At 47.6% G+C, this 22,865-nt stretch overlaps 1 protein-coding gene across 2 annotated transcripts in view; it reads left to right on the top strand.

Annotated features, from left to right (window-relative positions):
- NHS (NHS actin remodeling regulator) overlaps positions 1-22,865 on the top strand; it is a 334,787-nt gene that overhangs the window by 211,592 nt on the left and 100,330 nt on the right. The window contains exon 1 of one of the 2 annotated variants that reach the window (XM_031445816.2): positions 20,029-20,279. The exons of the other annotated variant lie outside the window; for it this stretch is intronic. Within the exon in view, the coding sequence (XP_031301676.1) occupies positions 20,246-20,279 (34 nt within the window). The 5' untranslated portion in view covers positions 20,029-20,245. Of the gene's footprint in view, positions 1-20,028; positions 20,280-22,865 lie in introns of those variants that run through there. 2 annotated transcript variants of the gene reach the window in all.

Genomic DNA, 22,865 nt, shown 5'->3' with positions numbered 1-22,865 from the left:
TCTGACTTCAACCCCAGTCCATGTTCGAAGCACACACACCCCACTTCTCTTCTCATAATTTCCCGTAAGAGAAGACCCTTCCCCCCAACAGCACATTGGCTTCATTCAGTTCCTCTCAAGATGTGCTTTTAAAGAAATATTTTAAATTGACTGTGACAGTGGGATAAATACTGAAGAGCAAAGTTAGGCTCCAGGGACTTGCACTTTGGATAATGGTCGACTAGATCCTTCTGGCCAATGAGTCTATTGAAGACAACTAAAAATAATGGATAAAATATAAGGAAGCTTCAGATCCAAGAGCTCCCGTGAAATGGAATTAATTAATGGTTTTGTGGTTAATCTGCTGGCAAACCTATTTCGCAGAATATGCACTTTCTTTGGGAGGCGATAACAGGAACACAGTGTTTGGTTTGTTCTGGTGAGATTAAAAGAGACGCCTGGTATCACTTAGTATCAATTGGGGTGGGGAGGTGGTGTGAAAATGCTGAGCATTCTCCAGAAAAAGGTCTGCATTGTTGAGAGGTGGTGGGGGCGGAGAGAGAAGATGAGTGATCGCTGTCAGCAGTGGTCCTCACTTTGTAGAGACACGGAGCTGTTGACAGAACAAATAATCACATCTCAGAGACTTTGAAGCTCCCCACATGGTCAGCAGACAAGGGGCCACAAGGCTGAGCCGTAAATGCTGGAATTTGTTCAGAGAGCAGGAGGAAGGACTTGCCTGCTCTGGAAGCCAAAACCAATCTGAAACCACAGAACCTCGGCCTGAGGGCTAGGCAGAAAGCTCGCTTTTGAAATCTGAGCTCCTGTTGCTGTGGGGGTGGCCGGTTGGGGGGATTGGTGTCTGTTCCACTTGTACAAGCAAACCCTCGGATTACTTTGACCCCGCAAAAATGACATAATCCTTTCATCACAGTGGGTGACATTTTCCAAGGGCACAACTTTGACGTTCAGCTGATCATAGGTGTATTGTTAGGACTCTGGCACCCATGCTTAATATGTGTTTGTTTTACTTCCAGTGTTTCATGTGTTCAGTGTCAACAATCTACACTCATGCTACGTCATGTTTGGAAATTAACTCAGGAAATTCCAAAATGAAGATGTTCCCCACCCCCTTGGCAATTTCCCTTCTTACTGTGTGATAAAAGTCTTCGGTAACAGCCAAGTACAGCACTAGGCATACGGTGGGTCTGTGGCTCCGTGGGTCTGTTATCACTGTTCTGTGTTAATCCAGGCTTTCTTCCAAAGAGTTGGCAGTGCTGGGTTTTTTTTTTTTTTTTAACATACCACTTCATGTCAAATCTCTTCTTCCTCCTGTGTTCCTTAATCTCGCTTAATGACGGCACCATTAACTTCATCTTCTCTGCCCTTACTGCCATGACAGCCTCATCTTCCTCCACTGTGCCTTTTGCAGAGACTCCCTCTTTGCCATTTTTTCCTCCCCTATCCCAGGGCAGGCCCAGCCATTCCTCACTTGAAATAATGCCATGATCTCTGTAAGCCTGTCACTCCTGTCTCCTAAAACCATACTGGTCCCAGCGGATTCATTTGCTGTTCCTGGTTCTTGATTATCTGGCCTCTTTGGTTTTTTCCAACTTCATCCGTCAGGACTTCCCTTCCTTTACCCCTTCACCATTCCCTGTACACACCTTGCACTCACCCACATCCTTTCCTTGGCTCGGGCTGTTTCCATCATCTGCGATGCCTCCTCCCCTTTCCCCACTGCTAAAATCCTCCTTGTCTGCCATGGTTCATCTCACATGTTACCATATGGAAAGCCCACCCTGGTCTCCATAGGCAGAACTCATCACTCTTCATCCTTGTACTTCTGGAACCCTTTGAAGTGAGCTCAATTTCAGCATTTATTTCAACCTGAAATGATTCACTAACTAGAAAACAGCCAAGCTAGTTAATTACATGCATGGAAACAACTAGACCACAAGCCCTGGGATGATGTCTTGTTTGTCTCTGGGCCCTTCTCTAGCATCTAGCAAGTGGCTGGACCCTAAGGAGAGCTTAATAGATGAGCTAAATGCCTGATTTCCCCGTGTGGGAGGTGAAGAGGGGTGAGCATCCACTGCTGTAGGGACAGATAAAGGGATTCTTTTGTCCAACGTCCTTCAAAGGACAAGTCAAATCAGAGACTCTGCCACCTCTATCTCAATCCTCAGTGGCTGGGCGATGCCACCTCTTCAGAGATCTTGGTACTTATTAGATGTTCGGTTGCTATTTGTTACTTGTTACATTGGGGTGGGGGGCTGTATATATGTGCATCTGTGGGGAAAACTTGGGGAGGCAAGCAGAGGTCTGTCTGGGTGAGGCTCTATTTACTCTTGAGTAGCACCGTCCCGTAGAAATACAATGCAAGTCACAGATGTGATTTACAATTTTCTTGTACTCAAATTTGAAAGGTAAAATGAAGTGATAGTAATTTTCATAATATAATTTATTTAGGTGATTCTATTACCATTTCAGAATGCAACCAATATTTTAAAATTATTAATGAGATGTTTCACATCTTCTGGGACTAAGTCTTTGAAATCCGGTGTGTATTATATACACTTCCAGCACATCTTGACACAAATGCTAAGTTTTCATCAGAATATATTTGATCTCTATTTAGATTTCATAAAGTGTACAGTTGAAAAAGTAGGTTCACATATCCAAGTTCTTCAAAATGTGTTTAAGGTTTTTCTAATAACTGACCTTAACAGCATCTTTTAAAGTGAAATTAATTAAAATTCAATATAAATTTAAAATTCCATTCCACTGTTGCCCTAGTCTCGTTTCAAATGCTCAACAGCCAAACTTGGCTAATGGCTCCCATTTCAAGACTCGCAGCCCTGGGGCACAAAGATTTCTAAGTATCATTTAGCTCATTCCTCTTCTCCTGCAACTTAATTTTTTTAAAAAAGAAAAATGTGACAGAGAGAGTTATTTGAGAATTCTGATTAGCCAGCCTTGCCTCCAAGTTCTTCATGAAACCGGGGCTTGCTGCTGGTTTCCTGGGGCTGCCATGAAAGGTAATAGGATTCTGCTGACGAAGGCCTTGAAAATCCAGGGGTGAAATGACCCGTGTGATTCCCAGGCTTGTTGGCCTGGATGGATTGAGGATTGGGGTCTGTGTCTATGCAGCAGCTACCCCCCACAACCACAGTGATCTGTGTTTCCTTGTGCAGTTGAGGTTGACACCAGTCTCTGACGGCACATGTGTCAATTGCATGTTTTATCATCCGCGGCACTGGGCTGACACATTTTTCGATGCTCTTGGCTCCTGTCAGGTTAGAATATATTTGAAGTTGCAGCGCTTAACTGCTTTTAAGTGATCAAATACGTGGAAAACGTCTTTCTCAGCCAAACAACATATTTTCTAAATCCAAAATAGTTGAATGTATTTTTCCCCCTCTTCCTTCGGGTTTCCCATTGAATGGCACCCCAGAGACTAATTTAAAGCTCGAAAAGTTTAGAGCAAAAAATATGCTGGAACAAATGAAAATGAGGTGTGTCACCTCACCCAGTCTCTAGCCGCCATGTCTCATGAAGAACTGTGAAAGCGTTCAGCATTACTTATTTATAATAGGAAACCAGGGTTAGGGATAGATTTCCCCAGAATTCTGTGCAGGCAAGGCATGGCCCCGTGGCTGGCTCTGATGTGAGATTTGAGGCCTGTGGGGAAACTGACATGACTCTAGACCCTTAAGGGTTTTGAAACAGGTGCAGCCTCTCTTTCCCTCCGGGAAGTGCGCTGTCCACAGTTGGATGAGTGTTTCAGCAGCAGTTCATTGAGCTCTTGGATGAAAATGGCAAATTTCTCCCCAAATGAGCTTATTATCTGCTGCTGTTGGGTGCAAGGCATCCTTGAGCTATGGCGGGAATTACGGCTTCCATCTGTTCGTTAATGTGAAAAATGTGTGCAGGCCTCTGCGTTACCAAGCTCCATGAACTTTAGACATTCAGATCTGCTGACACATTTGAGTCACGGCCCTCGGAATGGCTTTTGTCAATTATTTCATTACATATCCAAATAACCATCCTGAGGGTGGTCTGGATTTGTGATCTGTGACAGTGTGGTGCTGACACATTTCTTGCCCTTGGAACTATCTCTTTTTTCAGCTTTGTTTAGGACCCGATGATATATAAGTACTCAGTATATTTAATCGTTATTACTTTTGAAGTGAGCACAGTGCCGCCAATATGAAAAATTCTTGGGCACAGTTACAGCCAAATTTACATCGTTAATTCTTGGCTGCTTCCCAACGTCCCCAGTTTTTCACCTTGCTCCATGATTTTGTTCAGACATCAAATAATGCTTTGTGCTTAGAGAGCAACTTTCATCAGAAAATTGCAAGGCCCTCTGCAAACTTTTACTTCCTAAGTACAAATAAATATCTTCAGAGAACCATGTATATCGGAGCGTGTTTTTTTGCACTGGGTTTTTTCAATGGGCCGAGAAAAATGACAGCTTTCTATGTGTTCACTTTGGAATATAGACATGTAATGTGCAGACTTAAATTTGGCTTGACATAGTTAATAAATATTCCTTGAGTAAGTGATTAGATACAGAGAGGTGTGCTCTTGAGAATATGGCCAGGCATTCATTTCTTCTATGAATTTTATACACTTGAACATTTTCAGAGTTACAGCCTGTGCATTAGATAGAGAAATTACTTTCATCAGCTAATCACTGTTTCTGATTGTCACCTGGGAGAGAAAATACTTTGACTAAGTAAGCAGGATTAACTCACCAACTGGAAAATGCCATCACTTATTTAAGACTTCGCTCATGGTTGAATTCTTTGTTGTCGGTGGTTTTGTTTATACAATATCATCAGTCTATTTTCACTACATTGACCCATTCTATATTTTATCTCACTGCTCAGTGTCCTGGTGGCAGAGACAGTGCTAGTGCTCACCCAACCCCGTTTGCCATTCTTCCCAGACACACAGAGACTACATTTCCCAGCATTCCTTGTGGTTAAATGGAACATTGTGACGGAGTTACGATCAATGGGATGTGAGGAGAAGTAGTGGAATCCTCTATCAGCCCTGTCCTTAAAGTCTTTCCTTCTAGTCCTCCCCACATTCTCTCTTCCTTTGGCCATTACCTGTGTGCAGAGAATCTGGTGGAGGACCCTAGGCCCATGGGGGACGGCAAGACCACAATATCTAGTTCCCGGAATGACTGCATGGAGCAGGGCATCTCAGCTGAACTCTCTCAAGTGTGACATAAGCAAGAAATTGAACTTTGTTGTATCAAGCCAGTGAGATTTGGGGGTTGTTCGTTATACAAGTTAGCCTACCCTAATATTCTTAGCATTGTAGCAGAGAATCGGTACTCTCTTTATCCATGTTCCACAGATTTCAGAGGGGCCTGGAACACGCAGAACACATTGCTGGTGTTGAACAGTAGGTTGTGAAAATGCATATCCAATGAGCCACGCAGCTCTTTGATTACCATGCCCAATTAAGCCACATGGTAACTGTGATTTTCTGGTTTGAGTCAGCCTTTTATCTGGGGCAGATGCAACCATGGACAGTTGGATGTAGTGAAAAGTGATCATTTCAGTAAGCCGCTTCCCCAGAGGAGGGTGGGCAGGGTGCCGAAATCCATATGAATTACCAAGGACTTCAGGTTTGAGCTTCGAGTTTTGTTTTTGTGTTTTTTTTTCCCCTCTGAAAACAATTTCCTAACTCCCAGCCACGTCTGGATTGCTCACCTCCGTGCTTCCCACTCCATGGTCTTGTCACTACCCATGTGCCTCCATCAGACTCTTACCTCACTGGCGGGTGACGTGTAGCCTTTGGTCTCGTCTCTTCCTCCTGTGGACCATAGGGAATGTCCAAGGCCCTTTCAACTTGCCTCACTGTTGTCTCCTCTGCATCGGGCCCAGTGCCTGGCACAGGCATGTTGTTGACTGAATGATGAAGGAAATGAATGGCAGTGGGATTTGGGTTATCAGGTTATCAGAGCAAGAGCCTTAGATCACGGTGAGCTGATCCTTGGAGCACTGAAGTGAGACAGGCTGGAGAAATTTTTTTCCTTTTAGAAAATGGGAAACCTAAGGAGGTAAAGGGACTTGAGCTGAATCAACAGTCAGAACACAAATCAGTATTAGGAACAAGAGCCGGGGCCATATTCAGGTTCCATTGTTACCAGCCGCCGTGAGTTCCAGAGAGCTGGAGCTCCATTAACTGATGGCCTGAGTCCCGTAGTGGAAAACATTTGAGAATAAAAATACAAGTAGCCATTGGAGACAAATCACCTTGTTTATGGCTCAAGACAGATCTGGACGTCTCACTGTGCCACACATTCATTTGCCAAACACTGATCAAGATTCTTCCAGGGCAGAGCCTGCTTCTAGGTGGTGGGACACAGTGTGCCCAGGACAAAGAATGGCCCAGCACTCCACGAGGTTATGGTCCAGTGGGGACAGACCAACAGCAAACAAACAAGAAAATGTCAGGGAGAGATAATGTTCTATGAAAAAAATCCAAACAGGTCAATGGGACGTAAAATGCCCAAGTAAGGAAGATTCTGTCAGTGGTCAGGAAGGTCTCTGGGAAACAAGTGTTCCCATGACACATGAGCTGAAGCCTGAATGACAAAAAGAAGCCCATCATGTGGGGAGGAGAATGTTCCAGGCAAAAGGACATACTAAGGTTTTATCTGGCCCTGAGGTTAGCGAGCAGCCTGTCAAGGACTAGGACAGTGGCTTGAGTGGTCGGAGCAGAGAGTGTGTTGGGTGTGTCTGGGAGCAGGGGACTAGGAAGGGACTGATGCAAGGGAAGGCGGCAGAGGGTCATTTGTGGAGAGGCTTGTTTGCTGTTTCCGGAGTCTGGACTTTAGCCTGTGAGCAGTGGGAACATGAGAAGCCTGTCAGCTGAGGAGAGGGATGAGCTGATGTGTGTTTTAGGGAGAACATCACATTGGCTACCCTGTGGAGAGATTGCCCCACTCCTGGCCCCAGATGGAGAACTGATCCGAGGGAGAGTCAGAAGGTGTGAAGGAAGAGGCTGGTTTCGGAGCTCCTTGGGAGGCAGAACTGATGGCACCTGGAACCAGATGGGATGTGGGGACTGAGGCAGCCCCAGGCTTCTGGCTAGGGTGGTAGAGGTAAAGACGGGGGTGTTCTCCTCTGAGACGGGAAACCCTGGAGAGGAGCAGGTGAGCACGGAAGACTGGGGGGCTCTGGCCGTGATGAATCTGAGGTACCCATGGCACTGCCAGCAGGGACTATTCAGGAGACAACTGAACACGTGGCTAGGCCAGGAGGAAAGGGGTGGGCGTGCTGAGTAAGCCATCGGGTGCCATCACAGAGGGGGCACACAAGGAAAGGCAGGTTGAGGTCAGATTCTGAATCTTAGTCACTTGATTTTGTGTGACATCATTTTTTTAAAATTTCATTGCCCATCTCTTTTTCAAGATGCCCAAGAGTCATTTCTGCCTCTTCAAGCTGGTCTGCCCCCATCTTGGCTCCTCCTGGTCTCCGCTCTGTTTCTACCCAATGACTTTTCTCCTCAGAGATCTCCCCCACGAGACGAGGGGACTGGACTGCAGCGTTCTTTGAGCGATAATGTCTTCTGACTCTAAGTGGCCTCCGCCCTGGGGGACAGTGAGTGGCCTCCTGCAGACCCGGCAGCAGGAGCTGGTCTAACAGCCGTCAGGGCCTGAGAGAGGGCGGCTCCTGTGCTTTGGTGCCAGGCCCTGTGCAGGCGGGGAGGCTGCAGCTGCTCGGCTTCAATTAAAAACCCACACAAACCTCCCACTTTGTTTCACTCCCAAACCTTGACCATCGGACTGAGCACATCTGAATGCCTAAGACCCCAGCGTTGGTGTGAGTAGGGACTGTTCCACAGGCCGAGTCCCACCCCTCCTTCTCCCCAAATTTCATTTATTGAGAGGGCAGCAGAGATTTCAAAATCTTGAAAATATGAGGAGAGGGCATACCTTGGCTGTGAAGCCACTGGCACGGAGGTCCCAGTTTACAATCATCCATCCTCAGTCGAGGGCTCCTTAAACGTTGACGTACGCTTGTGAGCCTGGGTATTTGGGCAAACGTTTCTGAGTAGCTGACAAGAGAAAATGGGTCTGTCTGTTAGGAAGACAGCTCCCACCTTTCTGTGGTCATCTTGAAGTGGTCGGGGTTCCCTTCTCCAGCCCAGATGGGAGTCAGGACTTCCGAACAAAATCACGTGGAACTCGGGCGGCCTTCATCTCATTCCAGGTGGGGCATGGGCACAGGCCCGAGGCCAAGTCCGCCCCTGCCTGGGGCAGGCCTATGTGGGTCATCTCCAGGCTGCTGGGGTTCACCTGGGGGACAAGGTAGAACCAGAGGTGGACTGTGACTCCACCTGGCAGCCGTGGTGGCCCAGCCATCAGGGCCCAGAAGGAGGATCCTGGCAGACGTAGGATGTGAGGGGTGTTGTGGTCCAGCTGGCCACACACTGAGTGCTCCGGCTGCAGTGAAGGTCTGAGAGGGCTCGGGGTCGGCAGCCTTGGAGCTACAGTGTGCCTGGTGAATGGGCGAGCGCCACATGGGTCCTGAGGCCAGGGCAGAGGGACACTTCTCTGTGATGGCCCCAGCCCAGTGTGGTTGGCTCTCCAGGAAGGCAGAAGGGAGTTGGCATGAGGCAGAGGCAGCCCCTATTCCCAGTCTCCCTGCTCTCCTCTTCTTGGGTGTGCAGCCAGACCACACGTCTCACCCTTCCTGGAGGTTAGTGAAGTCAGGCCTGCCGGTGAGGCTCAGCTTCCCCTCCTTTCCTGTGCCCCGGTCTCTGTGTGTTTTGGGGGTGGTGAGGGAGGAACTCAGGTGAGGTTAGGAGGTGTCGCTTCCTCCCGATTAAGGTGAGAGCTGGGGTGCTGGGTATCCCAGAGACACATGTCCACAGCTGGATACAAGCATGAGTCCTCACTGATGGGAAACTCGGGTATTGGAAGTGGCAGTGATGGCAAAAAGTGACTTCTTGACTGGAGAATTGTCCCAGGGGCCTGCTGGTAAGATCACATTAATATCCCCTAGACACCTGCCCCAGCCTGTCAGTCTGTCTCCTCCCTGTCTCCCCTGGAGGGCCCCTCCAAACACAGCACACAGCCTGGCTCACTCCCACCCACCATGTGATTCTTCTTTGGGCCAGCACCCCCTCCCTGCCCCATCTAGTCCCACCCTTGGCCAGCAGGGTCAGTGCAGTGAGCTGGGTCTCCATTGCCCAATAGCTCCCGTCTCCTCTGGAATCATTTATGTTGTAGGCCTCAAACTCAGGTGTCTTCGGGGTCAGGCAGGTCGCTTCCATGTGGGGCAGGGCCACTGAGCGTACTAAAGAGCAGTGGGGCCTGAGAAGGAAATGCAGCACTCAAAGTAAATTCAGTAAGCCCTCGTGCTGGCCGAGCAAAACAGCCCACCCCGAATTGCCCACCCCCAAATTAAATCATCTACTTCAATTTATCTCTCAGGAGGACCGATGTCAAGGCAGAAACTGGGAATCAGAAACCATGCCTGAAAATTCTATTTTGTCCTCTCCTGTGCCTAGCAGAGCATGCTGTAATAACAATAATGAATATTTGATTTTTCTTTTTTTTTTTACCTTTTGAGTGAGGTCTAACATACACACAGAAAAATGCTCAAATCATATGGCCAATGAATTAGTAAAAAATGAACACACCCCTCTAGCCCCCTGTGCCAGGTCAAGGCCTAGACTTACCAGCTCCCAGCATCCCCCACAGGCTCTCCTTCCTGCCCAAAGGCCATCACTGTCTTGATTTCTCATCTCATAGATGAGATTTGCCTGTTTTTTAACTTTATAAGAATGGAATCGTGTAACATGTCCTCTTTTGTGTCTGGCTTCTTCTACTCAAGAACATATTCTACATTATATACACTACAGGTTTCTAAATAAAATATTCTGAGGGGAAAAAAACCACTAGATTTTCCAGGACAAATGTTAGTGAGGAGAATGGCATCCTTTTCCTGTGTTTTTTTTTTTAAACAAATCTCTTGCATAGCAGTCTGGCTTAACAGAGGACCACAGGATTCCAGTATCTGCTTGTACGTTCCAGCTGGTGTGCTATCAGATGTCACCCAGTGGAGAATGAGTGAAAAAGGCAAGGAATGTCTTCATATCATTATGATAATAGTTTTGACCTTGCAGATTCCCCGAAAGGGTTTCAGGGACCCCCAGGGGTCCCCTGACCAAAACTGGAGAACTACTGTTCTAGAACGTTCCAACCAGCCCAGCTTTAGCATGGAAACCGCCAGTGAGCAGATGCCCCCAAGTTGGCCCACTCACCGAGGGAGAGGTTGTGCTAACTTCCTCCAAAGCACCATGAGGTAATTCACTTCTTAGCTGATTAAAACCTCAAGATTTTCTTCTCAACTTATAATCCATACTTGCAAAAAAATGATTTGAAATGTTTTGATTCGGCTCATTCAAAGCCAGCAGTGTCCATTAGAAATACCATGTGAGTCAGTTATGTAGTTTAAAATTTTCAGTAGTCACTTAAAAAAGTGAAAAAGAAACAAGTGAAACTGATTTTAATGATGTATTTTATTTAACCCAGTATGTATAAAATATTATCATTTTGGCGTATAAAATCAATAAAATATAATCATGAAAAAAATCAAATCATATAAAATCAATAGAAAATATTAGACATGTTCTTACCTTCTTTGTTCATATTAAGTCTTCAAAACCCAGTGTGTATTCTCATTTAGAGCACATCTCATTTTAGATGCTAAATTTTCATCAGAAATTCTTGATCTGTATTCAGATTTCATAAAGTTCCACAAAATTTGAAAAAGTACATTCATATTCAAGTTCTTCCTATAATCGAATAGAGTGTCAGTATGAAAATTACTTTAAATGAAATTTAAAATTCAGTTCCTCTTCCCATGGGCCACACTTCAAGTGCTCAATAGATGGGGTTGAGCTGGTGGCTGTCATATTGGACAGAGCAGATCTAAACTTCATCCTCTACTTTCCTTATCCATCCCATCCTGTGGTTCTTCAGTGCTTAGAAGCCTGGCGAGGAAAGGTTAAGCATTCTCATCCTTCTAGAAAGCCGCAGCACAGTGGGTTTCTCCCTAGGCTGCTTAGGCTGCTTAGGCTGCCTGAGAGAGAGCTGGGCGAGGGAGGATCACTCTGCAGCCACAGCTATCAATGGCACGTTCCCTCATGGCTTTGTTTCCGGGACCTTCTCAGTTAATGGTTTCATGGATGTAAAATAATCTCACATTGTTACTCATGCAGCTGTGAAATACACTGCTGGCCACAGCCAGCCCTGGAATGGACCTCTCTCTGATTGGACATGGCAGTAACTTAAGTGGCATGTCACCATGAAGGACTTAGACCAGGCTGTTGTGCCTGTTGGGACCAAGCACTGGAAAGTTTGCTAAGTTCTTAGTGATGAACTCCACATCACTGTCGGAAGGTTAAGGCAGGTGTTCTTGACTTTTGCTTTTCTTGCATTGCTATGCTTTCCAAAGGGTAAAGGAAAGCAATGGAATGAAGTTCCAGGTCAGATGCACTCAAGGTAAAGATGCAGCACTGAGGTTAGCATCTGATAACTCAAAGGCAGCAAAAGTGGTTGAACAAGTCTTAAAGGAGAGAGTCAAAAAATGTCGGTACAGCATGAAGACTTTGTTCTCTTTGTGAATTAAATCATCACCAAACCATTTCAAATTCAGGAGAATGAAAAGCTACTCCATTTTACACATCGGGGGAGCTCTTACTTGTACTCCCTGAATGAAAAAGACTAGAATTCCAAGTCTAACCATTCAGTCCCATGCCTGCAAGTTTTGTGGATGGTCAAGTGTTTGGGTCTTGTCATTAAGTGGGCAGATGAGAAAATGACTCTTATCTTCTTCAAGTGTTCTCCCTTCACCAAGTTGACTGTGTAGGCTTTTATCCAGTCTTAACATTCCATCATATCCATTCTCATAGTGTTGGACTCAATCAAGAATCCAGCATCTGAGTGCATGATGTCATTTCTAATAAATCTAAAAGGAACTGGAAAGCTTCTGGAATTTCCTTATCTGAGGTAGCCAAACTAAATAAACTTAATTCACATCCAGCAGGAGCTCAGTGAAGGCTAGCACCATTCTGGTTGAAGGGATTTCATGCTAAGGGACATAAGAAGACTGAGGTTTTCCTGGGTTTCTTATTGGACTGGATACCCTAACTTTTCTGCCTCCAGGTCCACAGTGCAGAGTGTGAGAGGAGCCACGACCACACGATAGTGGCACAAAATGTCTTTTAATTAATACACTCAACTCTTAGAGTCAATAAGTACATAACTAAGACAGCAGTTGTGCTGCCATCTTGAATACTTTTGGATTTGGGGAAGCCAGGCCTTCTCTTCAGCACTCACTCTGAAGGACCCAGCATCCTCAAAAGCTAGGGGGGAAAGTTAAATCAGAATGTCAGAACCATTAGGGACCTTGGAGATTATCTCATGCTCTCTCTCTGTCCCTGAATGGTCTTGCTCTTAAGACTGTTTTAATGTTCTTCCCCATCTCAGAGTAAAACATAGTTTTGCTTTTACTAGGATCCTCAAGAAATTTTAAGTCAACTGTTAGCTTTTTAGTTTTAGAATCATAGAAAGCCCAGTGGTTTCTCCCCCTGCCCCTTCCATGCCCAGATCCTCTCCCACCTAGTGACTGATAGGCTAGTTCTACCTTTTCAGGTTTATCCTATGAGCATTAGGCCAGTAATTGCCATTAAAACGCAAATTCCATAGGAATGGCTAACACTTAAACCCTTATCAGGAGGTAGGATGGATCAATCAAAGTAAAGTATGGTTAGTTTTGATTCAGGAAGGCAAGGTGGTTGGAGAGGGGAAGAGGGGGTGCCAGCCTAGAAGGTAAAAAGACCCAAAATGGGAACGTGGGGGCTCTACTTGCGCTTCCACAGACTCTGGCCTCTTCTCCCCAAACATCTGCATTTGTATGAATTCATCTTTGGACTCCTTGTGATCATTCAGGTACTTGATAATCGTTCTTGCTAACTGGAACCCCTGCCAACTAGAAGGTTCTGGTACTGAGGGGCAGCTCAGGCCCAGGGTGAGGGTTCCTGGCCTTGCCAGAGGAGTATGTTACTGGCTTTCCCATTCCTGTTTGTGGAAATAGCAGTGGAGAGCCACACAAGGTGAAGAGCTTCAGGTCCTGTTTTCAACTTTATTATGAATGGGAACCCCTATCTAGGCTCAAGGGAGAGCTCTGCATAAGACGGTGCATTTGGCCACCCATGCATGCACACACCCATGGACTTAAACACACACACAGAGTTCAATCTGCTCATGAACGTTCCCCCGAAACACTCAGCAAAGCAAGGGTTGGGATGTGAGTGATGGGAGATGGTGCTTTCTGAGGCAGGATAATGAGTTTCCTCACCTCTGTCACTGGAGTGAGCCAGTATAGCAGTTAGGAGCCAAGGCTGGACCATTTACCACCTCCAGTGCCTTGGGCAAGTTATTTAGCCTCTCTGCACCTCAGTTTCCTGATCTGTAAAATGGAGGTAATACTAGTATCTACCTCATAGAATTGTTGTGAGAATTAACTGAATGAGCAAACACAAAGCATTTAAAACAATGCTTGACACCTAACAGGTGCTTAGTAAATATCTGCTGAATGAATAGAATAGTCATTTTATCATTACTATATTACCAGGAGGAACTTCACATTGTGGCTTCAGATTCAGTGGGAAGAGGGAGCAGAGCCCTATTAAAATCACCACACCTGTCCTTCTGGTAGGTCCAGATGGCCTGCAGACTGATCTGCAGGTAGTTCTCAGTTTAGGCAGGAAAGGGAAAACAACAACTAAATGTCTCAAAACAAATGATGAAATCTGGGATAAGATGGGGAGGGAGATTGACATCTTACAATTACATAAAGGCATTGCCACAGAGCCACTTCTAGAGAGCCAGTCGAGCCAGGCCTGTTTTTTTTTTTTTAATTTTTCTAGCTGCAGACTTGGACTGGTTGGAAGTGTCGAGCTTCCTTTTGGATCTGAATGACCCACAGAAGGAGAGCTTATTATCCCCCCCTCTTTTTTTTTTATCAGCACTCTTCACTCTTCGCTCCCTTCGCTGCTCCCTTTCCTGGGGTTCGGCTCCAACATACAAAACCAAAATGGCGGCACTTCCTTGATGAGAGCAGAGACCCTGTAGCTGCGGGGCTCTAGAGGGGGATGGAGTCCTACATAAACTATTTGGCTGATCTCCTGATGAAAAGCAACTGACAGATGGGGGACTGAGGTGTGCTTTATCGTCCATGCCCCCGACTTCTTGACCATGTGGGAAGGACGACTTCAACAGACCCTAGTATTAGGCCGGGTGGAGGCTGGAACAGCTGTGGGGAAAGGCAGCTCCAACTGGGGCCTGCTGGGCCTTTAGTTTTCCACACACGTGCACATATGTACAGGGATCCAGCAGATGGGCAGCCAGCAAGCTTGGGTAGCAGTCCACTGACAAAGTAGCCATAGCTCTGAATAAATCACAGTGGCCTGGGCTGCAAATTTCATTCCAGGGGATGGGGATTTAGACCAACAAGGAGAAAAGGCATTCACCCCACTTTTTTCCTGAAATGCCAAAGGAATAAAACAGGTCAGTGGTGAATACAAAATTAGCTTTTGGCCAGTTTCCAAAGTGATTTGACCTATTTAGGAGTCATGGAGAACAAGCCAAATGAAGTTCAGTAGTTTGCATCTTGATTTGTCAAGGGAGCAGAAAGAGGGGATGGACCGCCAGGTGGCTGGGTTCCCTGAGTCACTTGTTAAGGAGCAGATGAGTGAATATGGCTGGAATTCGTGAGAGGGATTCAGGGACATGGACTTTGGGCCAACTCCTGGCACAAATTAGCACGCAGATTATAATCCCAGCAGATGCATGGGTAATCCGATGTTCCCGCTCAGTGGCCCTGGTCCTTGAAAGGACCATATCAGATTCTGAAAACTGCCCTACGGGCTAAACTCTTCTCCAAGACCCTCTGTAAAAGGTAAACTCGGACTGAATTGACAAAGGGAGTGTAGACATTAGGGCTTCAGTGGAGAGAAAAGCCACAGAAGTGCTGAGGCCGACTCCACTACAGCCAGCAGGTTGGAGTTGGGAGTGGTGCTGTCGGTGCCCTGCCCGTCTCCCCTTTCCCAGCTGGTGCACTCCTCCAGCTGCTGTGAGTGTTGGCTGTTAAAGGCGCCAGCTGCCCCTTCCCCCGAGAATTGCTGTCTGCCAAATGCTAGTCCTGCCAACCCTTCTGCCTCAACGTGAGACCAGCCCTGTGCTCTCATCTGTAGTTCAGAGCTCCCTGAGGGGTCAGGCTGAACCAGACTGCCAGCTGAGGCCACACCCTTGCTTAGTCCCTTCCCCTGCTGCATCCTGCCTCCTCTGTGCACCTTGCACTGAGAGCACCCCCTCCAGACATCATTTGAACAAGAATCCCCATTGTGGACTTGGCTTCTAAGTAACCCAACCTAAGAGACAGTTGAGGAAAGGGAGTGCATTTCACAACAGTCCCAAACCTAACTACACATCAGAATCACAAGGGCAGCTTTCAAAATACAAATTCCCAGGCCCTGCAACCCAAGATTCTTATTCAGGGGGTCTTGAGTGGGGCCTGAGATGCCATAATGTTGCTAAGTGGCTCCTTGGTAATTTGCATGCAGCCAGTCCTTTGACCAGTGGGAACCACGCATTCTGGCTCATGGCATTTCTTCCCTTCCTTAGATCTTTTAGAAAACAGTTACTGATCAAGTTCAGGAACAAACCACACAATCTCTCAAAGACACTAAGAAGCAGAGATGTAAGTAAACAGATCCACAGTTCTCAGCAAGTCTGTTGCAGTACAGTGTACTATGCTGACTCTCAGAACTTTTTAAGCAAATTGTACCTTCACAAATTTCTTTTGTGTGTCCTGAAATGTGAAAGTCTGTCTGGTTGGGAAAAAGGAGTCTCTTTTGGGGCACTGAGTTGCCATGGAGCTTTCCAAAAAGGGACATCTGACCAAACTTAGAATTTAATTAATGCTTCCCAGTCCCCACACTCAGGAGTGTTAACCTGCCAACCCCTCCCCCTCCTTGTTTCACTCACAGGTCTAGACGTTCAATATGATTGGTTATGTGGATGATTTGGTGATGAAATTCAAAGAGAAATATTTTGTTCTGTTATCGGGGACCCTGTGATAGGAAGACTCATGACTAGGTTCTCGTGAAAGACACAATCCTAAGGCGTTCTAAGCAAACTGATTAATTAAATAACTGAAGATGGTTCAGCCTAGTGCAGAACAAGGGAATATTCTGGATTTTGTAATGATAATGATAAGAGTCGTGATAAGAAGAACAGCAAAACATGATTGTTGAGATTTGTTTGAGCATTGTATTTAGTATGCATTATCTTTTTTTTTTAATTGAAGTATAGTTGATTTACAATGTTGTGTTAGTTTCTGCTGTAAACATAGTGATTCGGTTATATACATATATATTTAATCCTCCCAGCAACTCTTCGAGACAAATATATCCATTGAGGGTGAATGAAGGCCTTAAAAAGATGGAAATTTATTTGTCTCTTGTGTAAAAGAAGTCCAGGGACGGTATGTAATGAGCGACCCAGGCTCCTTCCAGCTCTTGGATCCACCATCCTCGCGGTCCTCATCTTCCCAGCCCAAGATGGCTGCTGGAGCTCCAGTCATCACATCATTAGCCCAAACAGGAGGATGAAAGAAGGATCATGACACTTGTGTTCTAAAGAGACTTTCTAGAAATCCCACACCACAGCTGCTTTGATCTCATTGGCCAGATAGAAGCCTCTAGCTATAAGGGAGGCCTGGACATGTAGCCTCTTGGTTGTATGGCAGTGGACCAAGTTAAAAAATTGAGGTTTTTATCAATTTGAAAGAGAAGGCAAATATGGAAGGTTGGGTAGGAAATTAATAGTTTCTTCCATAGTAGGTGATATCACCATTTTGCAAATAAGGAGGATGAGACCCTGAGAGATTTAATGCCTCCTGACTTAGCCGTGTTCACATAACTTATGGCAGCAGAGTCACAGTAGGATCCCAGTCTCTCTGACTCAGGGGTCCATCTCTTAACTACTCTTCCCTCCTACAATTTTTGCTATTTTGTAAAGCAGCCACGTTTCCTTAGAGGTGCATTTGTTCATTTTCTGTTTTCTTCCCAGTGTGCCTTTTACCCTCGTCTTGGCATAAATCCTAGCCATGCGTCAGAACTCATCTCCAAGGCCCCAGAAAGCCCTTCCTTGCGCCGGCAGCTGCTTTCTTCATTCAGCAAATATTAATTGAACACCTGCTACCAGTGCCAGGCACTGTCCTCAGCTCTTGGGCTGCAGCAGTGAGAAGAACAAAGACTCCTGCTAGCTTAATAGCTGTGTCATCTTGGTCAAGTTCTTTAAGCTTTCGGAGCCTCTGTTTCCTCATCTGTAAAATGGGAATAACAGAACTTACCGCACAGGGTCATTGTAAGGATTAACTAAGTTAGTAAACAGAAAGCGCAGTCACTGACATCATTACACTTTGAACAATGGTACCTGTTGCTGTGATTTATGGTTGTTGTTTTGAGTGTGTCTCATCTTCTCCCAATAGGCTGTAAACTTCTCATGGGCAGGAATAGTATCCAGGGCCTCTGGTGTCACCCAGATATCTTACTTACCAAAGTGGGGGCTTAGTAACTGTTTGTTGAGTGGATCAAAAGGGTCCCAGTGTAGAGAGGCCTTCCTGCTTGCTTACGCTGCTAGATTCAGGAAACTGAGAGACAGACTAAGCCCCATAGGAATTTTTTTTGGCCTAATTTGAGCTTTGAGTTGTGGTGGGTGGTGTGCTAAAGAGAAACAAGACTGCAAAAACTGAATACTAATCTACTCGTACTCTGCTGGAAGGCCGCAGAAAGAACATATATTCTTTTCCTTTTCGGGTTTCTTTTTTTCACCTTCTCTGATAGATGGAGTGTTCCAGCAAGTCCTGCTGACCTCTGCCTGTGTTTTTTCTGCTCCTCATTCTCCCTGCCATACTTTCTATTGCTCACCTTGGTCTCTGCCACCTATGGGATGGTGCTGATGGCCTAGGGTCCACAGAAGAAACCTCTGGAAGTCCAGAGGCATCATGCATCCGGGCTCCCAGAGCTGCTGCATTCTGGTCCCGCAGACAGAATCCCACAAAGAGCTAACCAGCAGTTGCATTGAAACTGCACGCTGGATGTGCTGGCCACCGCACTCGCTCCACTTTGTCGTCTTGGCCCAGCCCTCCCCTCAGCCCTTCTGCAGAGGTGAAAGGCAAGTTCACAGGATGCGGGGCCTTCTTTCTTCCCTGACATCTGGTTTGATTCTGGGCAGCTAAATAGTGGCTTTGCCATGAACAACAAAAGCTAATTCACTGTGGTTTTCAAACACCAAGTGCAAATATTTTTCCTTTTCAGCTTGGGGTCAATGGAAGGGAAAAAACAGGGCTGAGAAGGAGATTAACCTTTTAAAAACTATTATGACTTCCCATAGAAAATAAAACAATGGCACCATTTCCTTCCATTCTGAGTTTTTATGAGTGATTGTTGTTTGAGGCAAGACTGGGAATCCAAAGGTTTTTAAATACTGTTTTAGCTTGTTTTTCTACTCAAAAGCCCACCATGATTGCTTTCAAGAGCCCACACAAATCCCAGGAAAGCCCAGGGCCACCCTCTTTGCTTTCGCTCTCCTCCGTCCTCATCCCTGCCCCACTTTGCCTCTGCCTTCTCCACAGCCCTTTGATTTCTTCCCTCAAGCGGGGCCCTGACACTCTGCAAATGGGAGGGGACACAGGCAGGAGCCCTGCAGCTGGCAGTATTTTAGGCAGTGCCCCTGCCGTCCGCTGATGCCTCTAACAGATGCCTGGAAGGCTGACAACTGTGTCTGGTTCCAGGTTCCAGCCAAACCCTCTGTTGATTTGGGCCGTCTTAGTGCATCCCAGAACCTCAGCACCGTTCCGATCCTCTTCAGAAATAAAGTGAAGTCACCCACTCCAGCTCTGGCCCCACATGATTGTGGAGCAGCAGCAGGGAGCTGATGCCGCCGCCATCGCCAGAAATCTGGTGACAGTGTGAGAAGAGAGCGAGTCCATCTCCCTCGCGATTAGTTATTTCCATGTTCTTGCTGGACCACAAAGCACAGTCTCTGACTCTCCGTTAGTTTCCCTTCTTCCCTTTCGCTCCACCCTTCCAGCTTCCGCAGTGGATGCAGTTGCTGGGTGGGAGGGAGAGCCTGTGCCATGAGGACATAAAAGCTGTTAGCGCAGAGCTGTGGAAGTCTTTCTGTTCTCCCTTTCTTGCCAAGAGGGCGATCTGAAAGAGGCTCCAGGACGGTCGATGTTTGTGAAAGGACTCAAGGATGCTTGCCACGTACTATTACTGTTGTTACTGGCATCACAAGAGTCTAACGTGTTGATACAGGTGCCGTGTGTTGGGGTGGGAGAGGATCAGAAATTGATTTGCAACCTGCAAAGAGCAAACTCCAGTTGTATCCCACCCCTCATCCTTTCAGCATGTGTGCAAATATTTGCAGACCTGTTGAATAGCTCAGCCTTACACCGACCTAAATTTTTTTTCACAGCCAAGTGAACCAGCCCTGGCCTGGTGTGAAGAATGGGTGGCGGCAGGGAGATGGAAGGGGGTGTATTCCTTCTCAGGACTGGGCAGTCAGCATAGGGGCTGGGCTGGGCTGCTATGGCTCCCTGGGTTTTAGTGTTTGTCCAGCTTCCGGCCTCTGGTCGCGTGCTAATGGTTTCCATAGCCATGTGGCACTTGGCAGAGCTTCTCAAACTCGGGGCCTGAGAGTCTGCATGTCTAACAAGCTCCCAAGTGATGCCAGTGCTGCCAACCCCATGCCCTCCATTGCACCTGGAGCAGCAAGGCTGGGAAGAAAGTACCACTGCCTTCTGAACTCCTCCAGGGCTGAGAGCGCTGCTAAGCCCCTCCTCTGGAGACAGGGTGTGTCGGAGGCTGCCCCGGAATCCTGATTTGCCATTCAAAGGAACCCCGCAGGGATTAGCAGCTGGCCCGGCACTTGGGTGAGACCATCTCCCCCTCCAGGGGGGAGTCCCAGAGGCAGCACAGATGCTGTGGGAAAGTCTGCCACCCTCCTTGCCGAAGGTTGCCCTCCCTCGCCCTCCCACCCCCCTGCTCTGCCTGCCGACTTAAGGAGATCGGCTTTCTGCTCCCGGGACTCTGAGAGGGCTTTGGAGAAAAGAAAAGGCCCATCCCTAAGAAGCAGAGCGGGAATCCAAGCATGCCTCTCGCCTGCTGCCTGCCCAAGAACGCAGGTATTTGGGGTTGGCGGCACTTCCAGGCCAGACTCGGGGAGGGGGCTGGGGGAGGCCGGCCTGATGGAGAGGGGCTGGCGCCGCAGCAGCTCCCCATTCTGGGGCAGCCAGAAGAAAAGGAGCCCTTTCACAGCAGCCGGCAGGAGGGAGGCAGGCCCTGCCTGACCCTCAGCGATGACCTTCACGGTTGTGCTCAGCGGCTCCTAAACTTTGCGGACTTCGGGCTGTTCTTTCTGGCCAAGTTTGCAACTTTGTGCTCCTTCTGAGGGGCTGGACCACTTAGGAAAGAGAGGACAAGCCCTTCTCCCTTGTCCTCTTCTGCACTGACACTGGCCTGTCTTCCAGGAGGGCCCAGAGGGCAGCCCAAGGTAGGGTCAGGGCAAGAGGCTTGGGCTGGGGTCTGGGCTGTGGGGAAGAGGCCTGGGTGGGCTCCGGCCTGCGTCCCTGCGTCCTGCACCGGCTGGCCCTGGTCCCCGCCTGCCTGTCCCTTTCTCCTCTTCTGGCACCCTGCCCCCTCCTTTCTTCTTGGAATTCCTCAGTATCCTGCCCACATCCTGAGATCACACAGAGGGATTGCTTTATCTCCCCATGGCCCCAAACAGCCCTGAACTAGGAGTCCCCAGACTCAAGTCCCCCAGTTTCTAGTTTCTCTTCCATCTTAAATGGCCGTAAACCATTCGAGGGGCTAACTTGACTTTTGCAGTCCTAAACCTAATAGTCGTCACAGGAGGTCGGCCACACAGTTGAACCCCATTTCAAAAGTGTCGAACTCTTTGCAGTATTCGTCCTGCACCATGGTTAGTCCTACCGTTTTGACTCAGGCTCCTGAAGGGCAGGGACAGGGCCTGTCCTATATTTCTTCTAGAGACTCCACCCCTCCCCCCATCGTGTTGAGCAGGCAGGGGGTGGGGGCAGCGTGAGTGTTGAAGCCCCCTTACTCCGATTTTGCCTCCCCTGTCTCTCTGGAGCCTGATGCCTTGCACAGCTCCAAGGGCCACTCATTGGCCGCACCACTACCAACGTGGTTGTCTGCAGCCCTGCTCCATGAAAGTGTGCTCCGCCATGCCGTCTGAGAACATGCCCTCTGAGTTGCTTTTCCAGGTGTGGTGATGGGGAGGCACTGGTCTGTTTCCGCTTTGTTACCTAAGACCTCTTAGGAGGGGAAGGAAGCACGCCTGTGGACCAGGTGGCTTCTGGTGGGCGCCGCTGAACCTCTGTCAGTTTCTTCAGGGCATTGCGCTTTCTGAATTTGGGAGGAGAGAAGCTGTTCAAATCCAAATCCCAAATATCATACACACTTACAATGAATAGCCATTATCTGATGTGCAGGCCGCACTCGGACCAAACCAATCAGAACCTCTGGGGTGGAGCCAGGCATCAGTATTTTAAAAGCCCCCATACGGATTCCAGTGTGCAGGCAGGGTTACTGAGAATCACTGACTTAGGGAAAAAAGTAGCGACCTCACTCCCACTCTACCCACCAATTTCCCTCAAGGAACTGAGCGAGGCAGTGAAGGGCCTAAGGTCACACATTCTCATGAGAACCAGTGGATCGCAGGGAGAGTGTCTAGCCGCCAGGCAGTATTCTTCAGGCCTGAAGGACCAAGTACTGGGAGTGTTGAAGAAATAAGTGCCTGCCCCCCGTTTCCAGTCTGTGTTCCAGGAGAAAGATGGGGAGAAGATTTAGGGCCGCTTGACCCGCTTTACCTTGGGGAGTTGAAGATCCAAGGCATGGGGGTGGCTGGTAGGCTGGGGTGTGGGAAGTTGGCAGGCTCATGGCAGGGGTTCCTCCTTCTCAGAGCTGCTAGCCCACTGGGGACCTGGCCATCCTCTGGCAGGAATAGCAGCAGGGTCAGGGCACCTCCACCAGCCTGGGACCGCTCACCAGGGGGTAGACCAGGCCCTTCAGCCAGGATGCCTCCAAGTAGGACTTGGCAGGTATTGCATTCGGCACAATAAAAGCTGAGGGGAAAGTGACTGCTTTTTGCTTCAATACAAATTTTATTACACCAGGTTTCATTATAAAACTGTTACAGTTTTGGGTGTGTGTTTATTACATAAACAATGTAGTTACTCTGATCTTCACCATCTTTCAAACCGGAGCCTCAAAGGGAGTTTTATTTACTAGATTTAAAGCCATGGAACAATTGTTTCATACGATTGCCTTATAAGCATAGGAATAATTCAGGGAAAAATAAAACTCTCTGCTTTCTTTCTTCCTCAGCCCCTGCCGAATCTCCCCAACCTAGAGGCAGGCACAGCCCCTACGTGCCAGCCGTGTTAGATCTTGGAGCTGATGAGCTGTATCTGGGTAGACATTCACGGGACAGTGTGGTCTTCAGGAAGAGAGGACTGTGGGAGTCAGGCTTCAGGCTCCTGCCACATCCAGCCTGTAAGGGCGTGCTGCCGGCTTGGGCAGGTGTGAGAACCACTTAAGCTGATCAGGCAGGCTCTTAGGACCCAGACCCCTCTGCCAACCAATAGTCGGGGGCGGGGGGCCCAACAGCTACTGCCACTATCTCTGCCCCGATCTCTGGGCATTCGTATTTACTAGAAACAGAGCTTTCCTATCAGGATGAATGTCAG

Source organism: Camelus dromedarius, chromosome X, assembly GCF_036321535.1.
Source record: "Camelus dromedarius isolate mCamDro1 chromosome X, mCamDro1.pat, whole genome shotgun sequence".
Lineage (NCBI taxonomy): Eukaryota > Metazoa > Chordata > Mammalia > Artiodactyla > Camelidae > Camelus > Camelus dromedarius.
Note: the sequence above shows the minus strand (reverse complement) of the source record. Positions and strands in the feature narration are given on the sequence as shown.